The 14,289-nt window shown below is 46.5% G+C and overlaps 1 protein-coding gene across 1 annotated transcript in view; it reads left to right on the top strand.

Annotated features, from left to right (window-relative positions):
- The window catches only part of prpf6 (PRP6 pre-mRNA processing factor 6 homolog (S. cerevisiae)), a 33,484-nt gene extending 19,518 nt beyond the window's left edge, over nt 1-13,966 (top strand). Inside the window, exons 12-21 of the mRNA XM_029621488.2 lie at nt 178-300; nt 444-565; nt 1,241-1,379; nt 1,524-1,643; nt 5,719-5,895; nt 7,194-7,327; nt 7,429-7,520; nt 8,555-8,669; nt 13,028-13,154; nt 13,255-13,966. Coding sequence (XP_029477348.1) covers nt 178-300; nt 444-565; nt 1,241-1,379; nt 1,524-1,643; nt 5,719-5,895; nt 7,194-7,327; nt 7,429-7,520; nt 8,555-8,669; nt 13,028-13,154; nt 13,255-13,407 — 1,302 coding nt within the window. The 3' untranslated portion in view covers nt 13,408-13,966. The remainder of the gene's footprint in view (nt 1-177; nt 301-443; nt 566-1,240; nt 1,380-1,523; nt 1,644-5,718; nt 5,896-7,193; nt 7,328-7,428; nt 7,521-8,554; nt 8,670-13,027; nt 13,155-13,254) is intronic.
- The last annotated feature ends 323 nt before the right edge of the window (nt 13,967-14,289 follow it).

The raw sequence follows: 14,289 nt of genomic DNA, 5'->3' as shown, positions 1-14,289 counted from the left end.
CTCCTGCCTCTCCCGCCTGTCCATCCTTTCAACTCCCCCTCTCCCTTTCAAACTTTTCTCACGATTCTTCTTCTCTTCCTTCCCTCCCTCGTCTTTTCATTTTCCCTCCCGTCCGTACCACTCTCTGTCCTCTCCTCGCTCAACCTATTCTTTCTGCCTCTCCCCCCTCGTCTCCAGGATGCAGAGGAATGTGATAAAGCTGGCAGCGTGGCAACGTGCCAGGCGGTGATCCGGGCGGTTATTGGCATCGGCATCGAGGAGGAGGACTGTAAACACACCTGGATGGAGGATGCAGAGAGTGTAAGCATGACGACCTTTCACCCATTCCTTATCCTCTAATATTGCGATCCCCCTGGATCTATTATCGAGATACTCAGTTTATATTAGACACATATGGCATGTCCTTAGTTTGATACATTATCTGTAATTATTTTTTATTTCAGTGTGTGTCCCATGGGGCTCTGGAGTGTGCCCGTGCCATCTATGCCCACGCCCTGCAGATGTTCCCTAGCAAGAAGAGTGTGTGGCTCCGCGCAGCCTACTTCGAGAAGAACCACGGCACTAGGTATGTGTTGAAAGTTGAATTAAATGCCTGTACCTATTGATTGTAATTGTATCAAAGTAGATATCATCACTATGGCACGTTGTCATTGGCAAATGATTCAATAGAAGCCAATCAATTTCATTAGTTGCTTTTCATTAATTTAACCAGGGATCCTCAACTCTGTGGAACTAACCTATTTTCCAGAGAACGCATAGAGCCCCAAGTTGATTATCCGATTTATACCATGGCAGTAATTTAACAAATTTTACTGCTAGAAATGTGTTCATTTACAGGGAGAAATGTGTTTAACATCCACTGAAGTAGCTAGCCCGTTTACTAGATAGCGACAATAGTTGCCTTGGTAACAAACAGACTTGTTTGTGTTTCTGTACAGCACTTTGAGATATCAGCTGATGTACGAAGGGCTATATAAATCAATTTGATTTGATTTGACTTGCTAATTTAGCTAACCAAACCCATACGGTTAGTTATGATCAATCACTGTTTCAAAGCCTGCCTGTCCTCACACTTTCTCACCATTACTTATTCAATCTCTATTTCCTTTCTCCTCCCTCTGTCTTTACCCACATCTCTCTCTCACTCCCTCATTTTCTTCTCATCTGACCCCCTTTCTATCTCTCCACGATGCACCCTTTTACTTCTCACTATCCACCCCCCCCCCCCCCCCCCCCCCAGGGAGTCTCTGGAGGCACTGCTGCAGAGGGCAGTGGCTCACTGTCCCAAGGCTGAGGTGCTATGGCTGATGGGGGCCAAGTCTAAGTGGCTGGCTGAGGACGTGCCTGCTGCCCGTAGCATCCTGGCTCTGGCCTTCCAGGTGAGAGAGGAGCAATGCGCTTGCTAGCCGGAGTAAACATGCTTATTCCAACAGTATCTTTCTTTAAAACAACAGGGTACACAGCAAAGTAAACCAACATTTGGTGGAAGTAAAACACCCTTCCTCCTATCTGTCTGTGTCCAGGCTAACCCTAACAGTGAGGAGATCTGGCTGGCTGCTGTGAAGTTGGAGTCTGAGAATAATGAATATGAGAGAGCACGTCGACTACTGGCCAAGGCCCGCAGCAGTGCTCCTACTGCCAGGGTGAGTGTGGGGTGGTGTGTCAGGGTTTCCGTTAGCCGGCAACTGCCTGCTTTCGGCCAATACATCCAAATGAAAAGCTGATAAAACTTTTGTCGGCCAAAAAAAATCCCATAGCAAAATAATGCTTTTTATTAATTGATGGAAATATCAGTCGATGGAAATACATTTGACCATCAAGCTTATCGGTATATAGGTTAATGTGCATAATGTGGTGGAATGAAATTGGCCTATTTTCGTTAGTCATTATGTATCTTATTCATCCCACACAACTGTCATACACGCCCAGCATACAGAGCCTATTTTCGTTGGTCATTATGTATCTTATTCATCCCACACAACTGTCATACACGCCCAGCATACAGAGCCTATTTTCGTTGGTCATTATGTATCTTATTCATCCCACACAACTGTCATACACGCCCAGCATACAGAGCCTATTTTCGTTGGTCATTATGTATCTTATTCATCCCACACAACTGTCATACACGCCCAGCATACAGAGCCTATTTTCGTTAGTCATTATGTATCTTATTCATCCCACACAACTGTCATACACGCCCAGCATACAGAGCCTATTTTCGTTGGTCATTATGTATCTTATTCATCCCACACAACTGTCATACACGCCCAGAGTACAGAGCCTATTTTGAGTGGGATTTCTCCTGATGGAGGAAAATATGCACTTTTATATAAGCCCATTCATTGCGCAACAATTCTAAATGCATTCGCATGTTAAACCATTTGGTGCCAGGTAAGATTATCATTATGTGCATTTTCATGGAGCAGTTTGGTTTCAGTAATAACTTTTTAGTTTCTATGTGTGCTTAATGTTTTTCACTGACAGCTGCAGCTCAATAATCAGCTAGGCCTATTGCCACGCGCACTGCAGGCTTCCCAAAAAGACATAGATCTATAAGCATGTGATTTGAAACGATAAACAGTAAAAAATATAAAAAATAAACTAATGATCCTCGATTCCTCTGGCCAAGTCATGCTTTCTGGTGAAGTATTTTCAATGATTTTATTTTATAATCTGGAAAATGTATTTCCATTTACTTCTTTATTAGACCCACCACTATGTCATTTCTCTCCTGTTCTATTAGACCCACCACTATGCCATTTCTCTCCTGTTCTATTAGACCCACCACTATGTCATTTCTCTCCTGTTCTATTAGACCCACCACTATGCCATTTCTCTCCTGTTCTATTAGACCCACCACTATGTCATTTCTCTCCTGTTCTATTAGACCCACCACTATGCCATTTCTCTCCTGTTCTATTAGACCCACCACTATGTCATTTCTCTCCTGTTCTATTGGACCCACCACTATGTCATTTCTCTCCTGTTCTATTGGACCCACCACTATGTCATTTCTCTCCTGTTCTATTGGACCCACCACTATGTCATTTCTCTCCTGTTCTATTAGACCCACCACTATGCCATTTCTCTCCTGTTCTATTAGACCCACCACTATGCCATTTCTCTCCTGTTCTATTGGACCCACCACTATGCCATTTCTCTCCTGTTCTATTAGACCCACCACTATGCCATTTCTCTCCTGTTCTATTGGACCCACCACTATGCCATTTCTCTCCTGTTCTATTGGACCCACCACTATGTCATTTCTCTCCTGTTCTATTGGACCCACCACTATGCCATTTCTCTCCTGTTCTATTAGACCCACCACTATGCCATTTCTCTCCTGTTCTATTAGACCCACCACTATGCCATTTCTCTCCTGTTCTATTGGACCCACCACTATGCCATTTCTCTCCTGTTCTATTAGACCCACCACTATGTCATTTCTCTCCTGTTCTATTGGACCCACCACTATGCCATTTCTCTCCTGTTCTATTAGACCCACCACTATGCCATTTCTCTCCTGTTCTATTGGACCCACCACTATGCCATTTCTCTCCTGTTCTATTGGACCCACCACTATGTCATTTCTCTCCTGTTCTATTGGACCCACCACTATGCCATTTCTCTCCTGTTCTATTAGACCCACCACTATGCCATTTCTCTCCTGTTCTATTAGACCCACCACTATGCCATTTCTCTCTTGTTCTATTGGACCCACCACTATGCCATTTCTCTCCTGTTCTATTAGACCCACCACTATGCCATTTCTCTCCTGTTCTATTGGACCCACCACTATGCCATTTCTCTCCTGTTCTATTAGACCCACCACTATGTCATTTCTCTCCTGTTCTATTGGACCCACCACTATGCCATTTCTCTCCTGTTCTATTAGACCCACCACTATGTCATTTCTCTCCTGTTCTATTAGACCCACCACTATGTCATTTCTCTCCTGTTCTATTAGACCCACCACTATGCCATTTCTCTCCTGTTCTATTAGACCCACCACTATGTCATTTCTCTCCTGTTCTATTAGACCCACCACTATGTCATTTCTCTCCTGTTCTATTGGACCCACCACTATGTCATTTCTCTCCTGTTCTATTGGACCCACCACTATGCCATTTCTCTCCTGTTCTATTGGACCCACCACTATGTAATTTCTCTCCTGTTCTATTAGACCCACCACTATGTCATCTCTCTCCTGTTCTATTGGTTTTCATATCAACTTTCTTTAATTGTCCTCAAGCCAAAGGCACACTCCTAGTCAGATTAGCAACCCATTGTAGTTCTTGACTCCTCTATGGATACAAAGAGTTGAATCAGAGCGAGTCATACAGTCAGCCAAGACTCCTCTATGGATACAGAGCTGAATCAGAGTGAGTCCTAGAGTCAGCCAAGACTCCTCTATGGATACAAAGAGATGAATCAGAGTGAGTCCTACAGTCAGCCAAGACTCCTCTATGGATACAAAGAGCTGAATCAGAGTGAGTCCTAGAGTCAGCCAAGACTCCTCTATGGATACAAAGAGATGAATCAGAGTGAGTCCTACAGTCAGCCAAGACTCCTCTATGGATACAAAGAGCTGAATCAGAGTGAGTCCTAGAGTCAGCCAAGACTCCTCTATGGAGCTGAATCAGAGTGAGTCCTAGAGTCAGCCAAGACTGGATACAAAGAGTTGAATCAGAGTGAGTCCTACAGTCAGCCAAGACTCCTCTATGGATACAAAGAGCTGAATCAGAGTGAGTCCTACAGTCAGCCAAGACTCCTCTATGGATACAAAGAGCTGATTCAGAGTGAGTCATACAGTCAGCCAAGACTCCTCTATGGATACAAAGAGCTGAATCAGAGTGAGTCCTACAGTCAGCCAAGACTCCTCTATGGATACAAAGAGCTGAATCAGAGTGAGTCATACAGTCAGCCAAGACTCCTCTATGGATACAAAGAGCTGAATCAGAGCGAGTCCTACAGTTAGCCAAGACTCCTCTATGGATACAAAGAGCTGAATCAGAGCGAGTCCTACAGTCAGCCAAGACTCCTCTATGGATACAAAGAGCTGAATCAGAGCGAGTCCTACAGTCATCCATCTTCTAGTTTGCCCAACCTCATCAGTGTCGGGTGAAAGAGAACGAAAGCCCCAGGGGGATATTTCAAAACTCATTTGTCTTGTCAGAGTGTACACACACACACAGTTTCCTCAGTCATTTACTAACAGGGGAAATGTGAATCTGGAAGCTGCTGGCTGTGCTAGGTGTGTAGGGGTTGCTTCTCGGTCAGGTAGAACAGCAGCAATTGGTGAGATGGACCTGACCTCAGACTTGTTTTGGGAGGAAGTATTATATGAAGGTAATGGTGTGTTATCCATGCGTCCATGCCCAGGCTTGCTAGATTCACAACTGGATGGGAAACTGCCAAAGTGCTGTCTGTCTCCAGGAGATCATAGCATTGCCTTGCCAGATAAAGTAACAATGTGGTGTTATTGAAGGTAGAAACACCCAGGCTAGGCTTGAGGATGTTGCACCTGGCATCATTAACATGATATTAGTTACATTTGAAATGGTTGTCTGATGTCTTGCCACCAAAAATGTATTTGTTCAATGCTATTTCTTCAAGATTTTATTCAGAATGAAATGCTGCTGAGAATATAAGTGTTCTAATGTAATGACTAAGATGAAAAATGTATATACAGAGTGTGTGTTTGTCCCATTGCAGGTGTTTATGAAGTCAGTAAAGCTGGAGTGGGTTTTGGGGAACATCGAAGCGGCCCACGAGCTGTGTACCGAGGCTCTTAAACACTACGAGGACTTCCCCAAGCTCTGGATGATGAGGGGACAGATAGAGGAGCAGTCTGAGCACAACGAGAAGGCCAGGGAGGCCTACAACCAGGGGGTGAGGAGGGGGAGAGAGAAGGCCAGGGAGGCCTACAACCAGGGGGTCAGGAGGGGGAGAGAGAAGGCCAGGGAGGCCTACAACCAGGGGTGAGGAAGGGGGAGAGAGAAGGCCAGGGAGGCCTACAACCAGGGGTGAGGAAGGGGAGAGAAGGCCAGGGAGGCCTACAACCAGGGGTGAGGAGGGAGAGAGAAGGCCAAGGAGGAGTACAACCAGGGGGTGAGGAGGGAGAGAGAAGGCCAGGGGGCCTACAACCAGGGGGTGAGGAAGGGGAGCGAGGGAGAGAGAAGGCCAAGGAGGCCTACAACCAGGGGGTGAGGAAGGGGAGCGAGGGAGAGAGAAGGCCAAGGAGGCCTACAACCAGGGGTTGAGGAAGGGGAGAGAAGGCCAGGGAGGCCTACAACCAGGGGGTGAGGAGGGAGAGAGAAGGCCAAGGAGGCCTACAACCAGGGGGTGAGGAAGGGGAGCGAGGGAGAGAGAAGGCCAAGGAGGCCTACAACCAGGGGTGAGGAAGGGGAGCGAGGGAGAGAGAAGGCCAAGGAGGCCTACAACCAGGGGTTGAGGAAGGGGAGAGAAGGCCAGGGAGGCCTACAACCAGGGGGTGAGGAGGGAGAGAGAAGGCCAAGGAGGAGTACAACCAGGGGTTGAGGAAGGGGAGAGAGAAGGTCAGGGAGGCCTACAACCAGGGGGTGAGGAAGGGGAGCGAGGGAGAGAGAAGGCCAAGGAGGCCTACAACCAGGGGGTGAGGAAGGGGAGCGAGGGAGAGAGAAGGCCAAGGAGGCCTACAACCAGGGGGTGAGGAAGGGGAGCGAGGGAGAGAAGGCCAAGGAGGCCTACAACCAGGGGGTGAGGAAGGGGAGCGAGGGAGAGAGAAGGCCAAGGAGGCCTACAACCAGGGGGTGAGGAAGGGGAGCGAGGGAGAGAGAAGGCCAAGGAGGCCTACAACCAGGGGGTGAGGAAGGGGAGCGAGGGAGAGAGAAGGCCAAGGAGGCCTACAACCAGGGGTGAGGAAGGGGAGCGAGGGAGAGAGAAGGCCAAGGAGGCCTACAACCAGGGGGTGAGGAAGGGGAGCGAGGGAGAGAGAAGGCCAAGGAGGCCTACAACCAGGGGGTGAGAGAAGTGGAAGGGAGATTGGACGTGAAGACAGGAGCGGGCATTCTGGATGATGAGAGATATCTGAATATATTCATGTAGTTAGAGCGACAGTAGTTCAATGTTGCTCAGTTATGTGTGTTTAACACTGATTCATCTTAACTCTGTGTGTGTTTGTGTGTGTGTGTGTGTGTGTGTGTGTGTAGCTGAAGAAGTGTCCCCACTCCATGTCCCTGTGGCTGCTGCTGTCTCGTCTGGAGGAGAGGGTTGGCCAGCTGACCAGGGCCAGATCCATTCTGGAGAAATCACGCCTCAAGAATCCACAGAGCCCAGACCTATGGTGAGATATACAGACGCATTACGCTTACACACAGACACACACTCTTAAAACACACAAACTGGTTGATATATACACAGTACCTTGTTTGTGTGTGTTGTCAGGTTGGAGTCGGTGAGATTGGAGTTCAGGGCAGGGCTGAAGAACATCGCCAACACACTGATGGCTAAAGCCCTACAAGAGTGCCCCAACTCAGGTAAGACAGTCTGTCACAATGTGTGTGTGATGGAAAGCAATTCTCAGTCTTTTTAGTTTGCTAGATCCAAGTGGTGATTGTCCCAGTTAGCTTGGTCTCACTGTTGAGAATATGAGATGTATTTACTCACATAAACCAGGTTTCCATCTAACATTTGTATGTGAGTAAAGTACACGTCGGATAGATAATGTCACGACAGACCTGATGGAAACAGCAAATGTGTCGGTAAACTTTCCAAATGTCGACAAAAAAATAATCTAGACAAGGTGGGATCTTTTTGTGAAATGGCGGTGGAAATTCCTTTATGCACAAATATGGATATAATAACCATTTTGACATAAACTTGGAGTCACGAGATGATATTGTGTGTGGTCTTTCCACTACGACTCGTCAGGAAAGCTGTTTATTAGGCTGCAGATGACATCAATTATAAACTTCACAGGGTGGTGAAAGTGCAAGATGGTGACATGATGATCGATGCTTGACTGCCGTTTGACAAAACAAAATCATAATGATCTCATCATGTGGTATGCTGTATCTTTGAGCTGCTGGGCACATTTGCTCTTTAACGCAAAAATATTTTTTTACAAACCCATCGGTAGAGTTGAAAATGCAATGGAAACCCATTTACATTAGATTTGTTTATTCAGTACATAGGAATTTAACTGCACAAGTCATTTGTATGTGTGTTACGTCATCACGCACAGCCTTTTATCCGCAACAAGTCAATTTGATGATGTAAACATCTCCGATGGGAAATGTAGTTTTTTTGTATTTATGTGGATTTTAGAATATTTGCATGGAAATCTGTCGCCAACTGGTTGGAAACCTAGCTAGTGAAGTGTAAATAAAACAGAATTCTGATGTGTTTACTCAATTGACATGATTTAGTCCTCAGACATCAGAAGGTTAAAGTTGTTTGTGTTTTAACTGTGTCTATATTTAATCATGATCATCAGTTCAACATGAAACAGTTCAGGATGGAGAAAATACTCTTACATATTGCATTTACATATATCTCTGTCTTTCTGTAGGTATCCTTTGGGCTGAGGCAGTGTTTCTGGAAGCACGGCCCCAGAGGAAGACTAAGAGTGTTGATGCTCTGAAGAAGTGTGAACACGACCCACACGTCCTGCTAGCCGTGGCCAAGTACGACACACACTACCAAACTACAGAACATTAATCTTTCACTCTTTCTCTCACAACCCCCCCTCTTATCTGTGCTATGACCACCTTCCCCTCTGTACTGTCTCAGTAGGACAAACTCTCCCTCGCTCTGCTTTCATTCCTTCAGTAGGACAAACTCTCCCTCGCTCTGCTTTCATTCCTTCAGTAGGTTAAACTCTCCCCCGCTCTGCTTTCATTCCTTCAGTAGGACAAACTCTCCCTCGCTCTGCTTTCATTCCTTCAGTAGGTTAAACTCTCCCTCGCTCTGCTTTCATTCCTTCAGTAGGACAAACTCTCCCTCGCTCTGCTTTCATTCCTTCAGTAGGTTAAACTCTCCCTCGCTCTGCTTTCATTCCTTCAGTAGGTTAAACTCCCTCACTCTGCTTTCATTCCTTCAGTAGGACAAACTCTCCCTCGCTCTGCTTTCATTCCTTCAGTAGGTTAAACTCTCCCCCGCTCTGCTTTCATTCCTTCAGTAGGACAAACTCTCCCTCGCTCTGCTTTCATTCCTTCAGTAGGTTCAACTCTCCCCCGCTCTGCTTTCATTCCTTCAGTAGGTTCAACTCTCCCTCGCTCTGCTTTCATTCCTTCAGTAGGACAAACTCTCCCTCGCTCTGCTTTCATTCCTTCAGTAGGACAAACTCTCCCTCGCTCTGCTTTCATTCCTTCAGTAGGACAAACTCTCCCTCGCTCTGCTTTCATTCCTTCAGTAGGACAAACTCTCCCTCGCTCTGCTTTCATTCCTTCAGTAGGTTCAACTCTCCCCCGCTCTGCTTTCATTCCTTCAGTAGGTTCAACTCTCCCTCGCTCTGCTTTCATTCCTTCAGTAGGACAAACTCTCCCTCGCTCTGCTTTCATTCCTTCAGTAGGACAAACTCTCCCTCGCTCTGCTTTCATTCCTTCAGTAGGTTAAACTCTCCCTCTCTCTGCTTTCATTACTTCAGTAGGTTAAACTCTCCCCCGCTCTGCTCTCGAAACTACAATATTCTTTGATTTTCTGAAACATGGCTCTCGGACAAGACACCCCCATGACTATCCAACTCAATGGATTCTCCATTCACCAGGCGGACAGGGCAGTGGAGTCAGGGAAATCAAGGGGGGAGGGGTTTGCCTCCAACTCCAGCACGATGGAAGTGTCGACCCACTGTTCACCCGTCTTGGAATTCCTGATGGTCAAATGCTGACCCTTCTTTCTCTTGAGGGACTTTTCAGCTGTTATCGTGAATGTTGTATACATTTCACCTCGGGATAATAAAAATAACACGCCGGCCCACTGTACAAGGCTTTGAACCAGCAAGGAAACCTATATCCAGGGGGTGCTTTTCTGGTTGTCGGTGATATTAATTCCCATCACGAAAACATGTGATGCCCAACTTCCATCAACACATCTCCAACGACACTAGGGGTGATAAAGTCCTAGACCACTGTTATTCTACCCACAAGCAAGCATGTAGCCCTTCCTCATCCGCCATTCGACTAATCCGATCATGACTCCGTTCTCCTGTTTACTGTTTACTAGCATAAACTCAAACAGAAAGTACCCATGACACGCTCAATTAAGAAATGGTTACCAGAATCAAAGATTATGCTACATGTCTGCTTTGCTACCGCTGATTGGAATGTGTTTAGAGTCTCCGCCGACAACATTGACGACCTAACCACCTCTGGCACCCTTCTTCATTGGAAAATGTATCGGTGATGTTGTCCCACGGTGAGGGTTCGCCCCAATCAAAAGCCCTGGATTAACACGCTAAAATAAAGGCGAAGGCTACCGCACACAGCGCTATCGTAGACAACCCTGAGGCTACGGCCAAGGACAGGAACGACTAAGAAGTCCCGCTATGCCCTCCTCAGTCGTCAAACGAGTCAAAAGGCAATCATACTACAACGGGCTCCGACGCCCGCCGCATGTGACAGGGACTACAGTCCATTACGGATTGCAAAGGATGACCTTACCGTGATCTGCCCAACGATGCCTTTCTACTAGACTAACTCAATGCATTTTATGCACCCTTTGACAACAACAACATTGTGTCGGGTGTGAGGGCTGTCACCAACCCAGAGGATTGGGTGATCTCGCACATTGACTACTGCCCTGTAGCAATCACTTGTGTAATCATGAAGTGCTTTGAGGGGCTGGTCATGGCACACATTAACTCCACCGTCCCAGACACCCTAGACACACTCCAATTTGCATACCACCCCAACAGATCCATATGTGACACTATCTCAATTTTTCTCCACACTGCCCTGAACGCCTCCCTCTGCAACTGGTTCCTGGACTTCCTGACGGGCCGAGCCCAGATGGTGAGGGTAGGCAACATCACCTCTGCCAAGCAGACCCTCAACACAGGGGCCCCACTTGGGTGTGTGCTTAGTCCCCTCCTGTACTCCCTGTTCACCCACGACTGCGTGGCCACGCACGACTCCAACACCATCATCAAGTTTGCTGACAACATGACAGTGGTAGGCCTGATCACCGGTGACAATGAGTCCGCCTACAGGGAGGAGGTCAGTAACCTGGCAGTGTGGTGCCAGAACAACAACCTCTCCCTCAACGTCAGTAAGACCAAGGAGCTGATTGGGTACAACGGGAAAGGCTGTAGGAGGTTAAAATAGTTTGGCCCTTGTATCCTCAAAGTTCTACAGCTGTATCATTGAGAGCATTTTAACTGGCTGCATCACTGCCTGGTATGGAAATAATACTCCCCTCGATTGCATGGCGCTACAGAGGGTGGTGCAGACAGCTCAGTACATCACTGCCTGGTATGGAAATAATACTCCCCTCGATCGCATGGCGCTACAGAGAGTGGTGCAGACAGCTCAGTACATCACTGCCTGGTATGGAAATAATACTCCCCTCGATCGCATGGCGCTACAGAGGGTGGTGCAGACAGCTCAGTACATCACTGCCTGGTATGGAAATAATACTCCCTCGATCGCATGGCGCTACAGAGGTGGTGCAGACAGCTCAGTACATCACTGCCTGGTATGGAAATAATACTCCCTCGATCGCATGGCGCTACAGAGGGTGGTGCAGACAGCTCAGTACATCACTGCCTGGGAAATATGGAAATAATACTCCCCTCGATCGCATGGCGCTACAGAGGGTGGTGCAGACAGCTCAGTACATCACTGCCTGGTATGGAAATAATACTCCCCTCGATCGCATGGCGCTACAGAGGGTGGTGCAGACAGCTCAGTACATCACTGCCTGGTATGGAAATAATACTCCCCTCGATCGCATGGCGCTACAGAGAGTGGTGCAGACAGCTCAGTACATCACTGCCTGGTATGGAAATAATACTACCCTCGATCGCATGGCGCTACAGAGGGTGGTGCAGACAGCTCAGTACATCACTGCCTGGTATGGAAATAATACTACCCTCGATCGCATGGCGCTACAGAGAGTGGTGCAGACAGCTCAGTACATCACTGCCTGGTATGGAAATAATACTCCCCTCGATCGCATGGCGCTACAGAGGGTGGTGCAGACAGCTCAGTACATCACTGCCTGGTATGGAAATAATACTCCCCTCGATCGCATGGCGTTACAGAGGGTGGTGCAGACAGCTCAGTACTTCACTGCCTGGTATGGAAATAATACTACCCTCGATCGCATGGCGCTACAGAGGGTGGTGCAGACAGCTCAGTACATCACTGGGGCCGAGATCCCTGCCATCCAGGACATCTATATCAGGCGGTGTGTTAGGAATGTCCTGAAAGTTGTTAGACTCCACCCACCCAAGCCATAAACTATCCTCTCTGCTTCCACCCGGCAAGTGGTACCGGTGCAGAGTTCAAAACGGGAGGCTACTTTTCAACAATCTCAAATATCAAATATATTTAGATTTGTTTAACACTTTTTTTTTGGTTACTGCATGATTCAATATGTGTTATTTCATAGTTTTGATGTCTTCACTATTATTCTACAATGTAGACAATAGTAAAAAATGTAAACACTTGAATGAGTAGGTGTGTCCAAACCTTTGACTGGTACTGTACATGTTGACCGCCGTCACTCCAGTATCCCAGCACATTGTAAATATGGTATTGGACCTGAGCCTGTATATGGTATGCTTGCTTGCTTCATATTTCTTGTGTTTTTGTTCTAGTATTATGTTGTTATTAATTGTTGCATTGTTGGGTTTTGAGTTTGCAAGAAAGGCTTGTGCATGTGACATTGCAAAAAATTACAAACTTGAAACTTAAAACTGTCATTCCTTCAGTAGGTTAAACTCTCCCTCGCTCTCTCTTACTTTCACTCTGTAAACATATTAGTCATAATCTGGCGGTAACCAGCTCGTGTGTGTGTGTGTGTGTGTGTGTGTGTGTTGCAGGCTGTTCTGGAGCGAGCGTAAGATCACTAAGGCCAGAGAGTGGTTCCTGAGGACAGTGAAGATTGAGCCAGACCTGGGAGATGCCTGGGCCCTCTTCTACAAGTTTGAGATGCAACACGGCACTGAGGTGTGTGTGTGTGTGTGTGTATGAGCTTGTATGTGTGTGGGAGGCTCTGTGTTGTTCTATGGTGTCTCACATTCTCTCTCTCTCTCTGTGTCCCCTGTAGGAGCAGCAGGAAGAGGTGCGTAAGCGGTGTGAGAACGCTGAGCCGCGTCACGGGGAGCTGTGGTGTGCCGAGTCCAAACATGTCCTCTACTGGCAGAAGAAGATAGGAGAGATCCTCACACAGGTCGCTTCCAAGATAAAAAACACCTTCTAAAGTTGGACAGACAGACACTGTGTGTGTTATGGATCTGTTTCTATGACTCCGTGCCCCTCTGTCCATTAACCAGTGACACACACCTCAAGGTCTCCTTTCAAAGTCTGTGGTAGGGAGTAGCAGCATAATTGCAGTCTTCGGGGACACACTTGCCTGGTCTGAGGAGTGGACTATGGTTCACTATTAGTACAGAATATTTGCATATTTAAAGTGTTATACAATGTATGCAGAGTTTTTTTTAAAGCACATTGCTGTTGGGAAAATGAAAACAGGATATTTTGTTGAACTTCATTTTTTATGGAATTGTGAAATAAAATGTCCTTCAATTGAATCTGCAAGGGTATTCTTGGAGCAGACCAAGTTACCTGATACCAGCTCTGTAAAGAAGTTAATGCGACCATTCATTTGACCATGGTATTGTTTTTTTTACTCTTCTGTAATTTGTTTGATCGAGATATACACCGTAAATAGTTAGTCATGATTCATTGCTTGTGTATGTCTTACAACTGTTTAAAACCGCTCAGGAGGATTCCTCAATAAACAACAAACTGAAAATCGACCATTTAATTGCCTTGGATATGAGATCTCTTCTTAAGGAAACAAGCATCTTCCAAGATCTGTATGTGGCATGACAATATTGGTGAGATGAGTCGGCTCAACATGTTATTTATCACATGCTTCATAAACAACCGGTGTAGACTAACGATGAAATGCTTACTTACGGGTCCTTGTCCAACAATGCCAAGTTAATTTAAGTCTATTGATGCACCTGCGTCAATCTAAGTAACATAATAAAAAATTGCCATAAATCCATTAGTTTAAACTAGAGATATGAGTTTTTGCATGTGCAGTGTCTCAATCCACCGCATCAGTGTCACCCTT

This window comes from Oncorhynchus nerka, linkage group LG20 (assembly GCF_034236695.1).
Source record: "Oncorhynchus nerka isolate Pitt River linkage group LG20, Oner_Uvic_2.0, whole genome shotgun sequence".
NCBI lineage: Eukaryota > Metazoa > Chordata > Actinopteri > Salmoniformes > Salmonidae > Oncorhynchus > Oncorhynchus nerka.
This window is presented reverse-complemented; position numbering and strand designations above follow the sequence as displayed.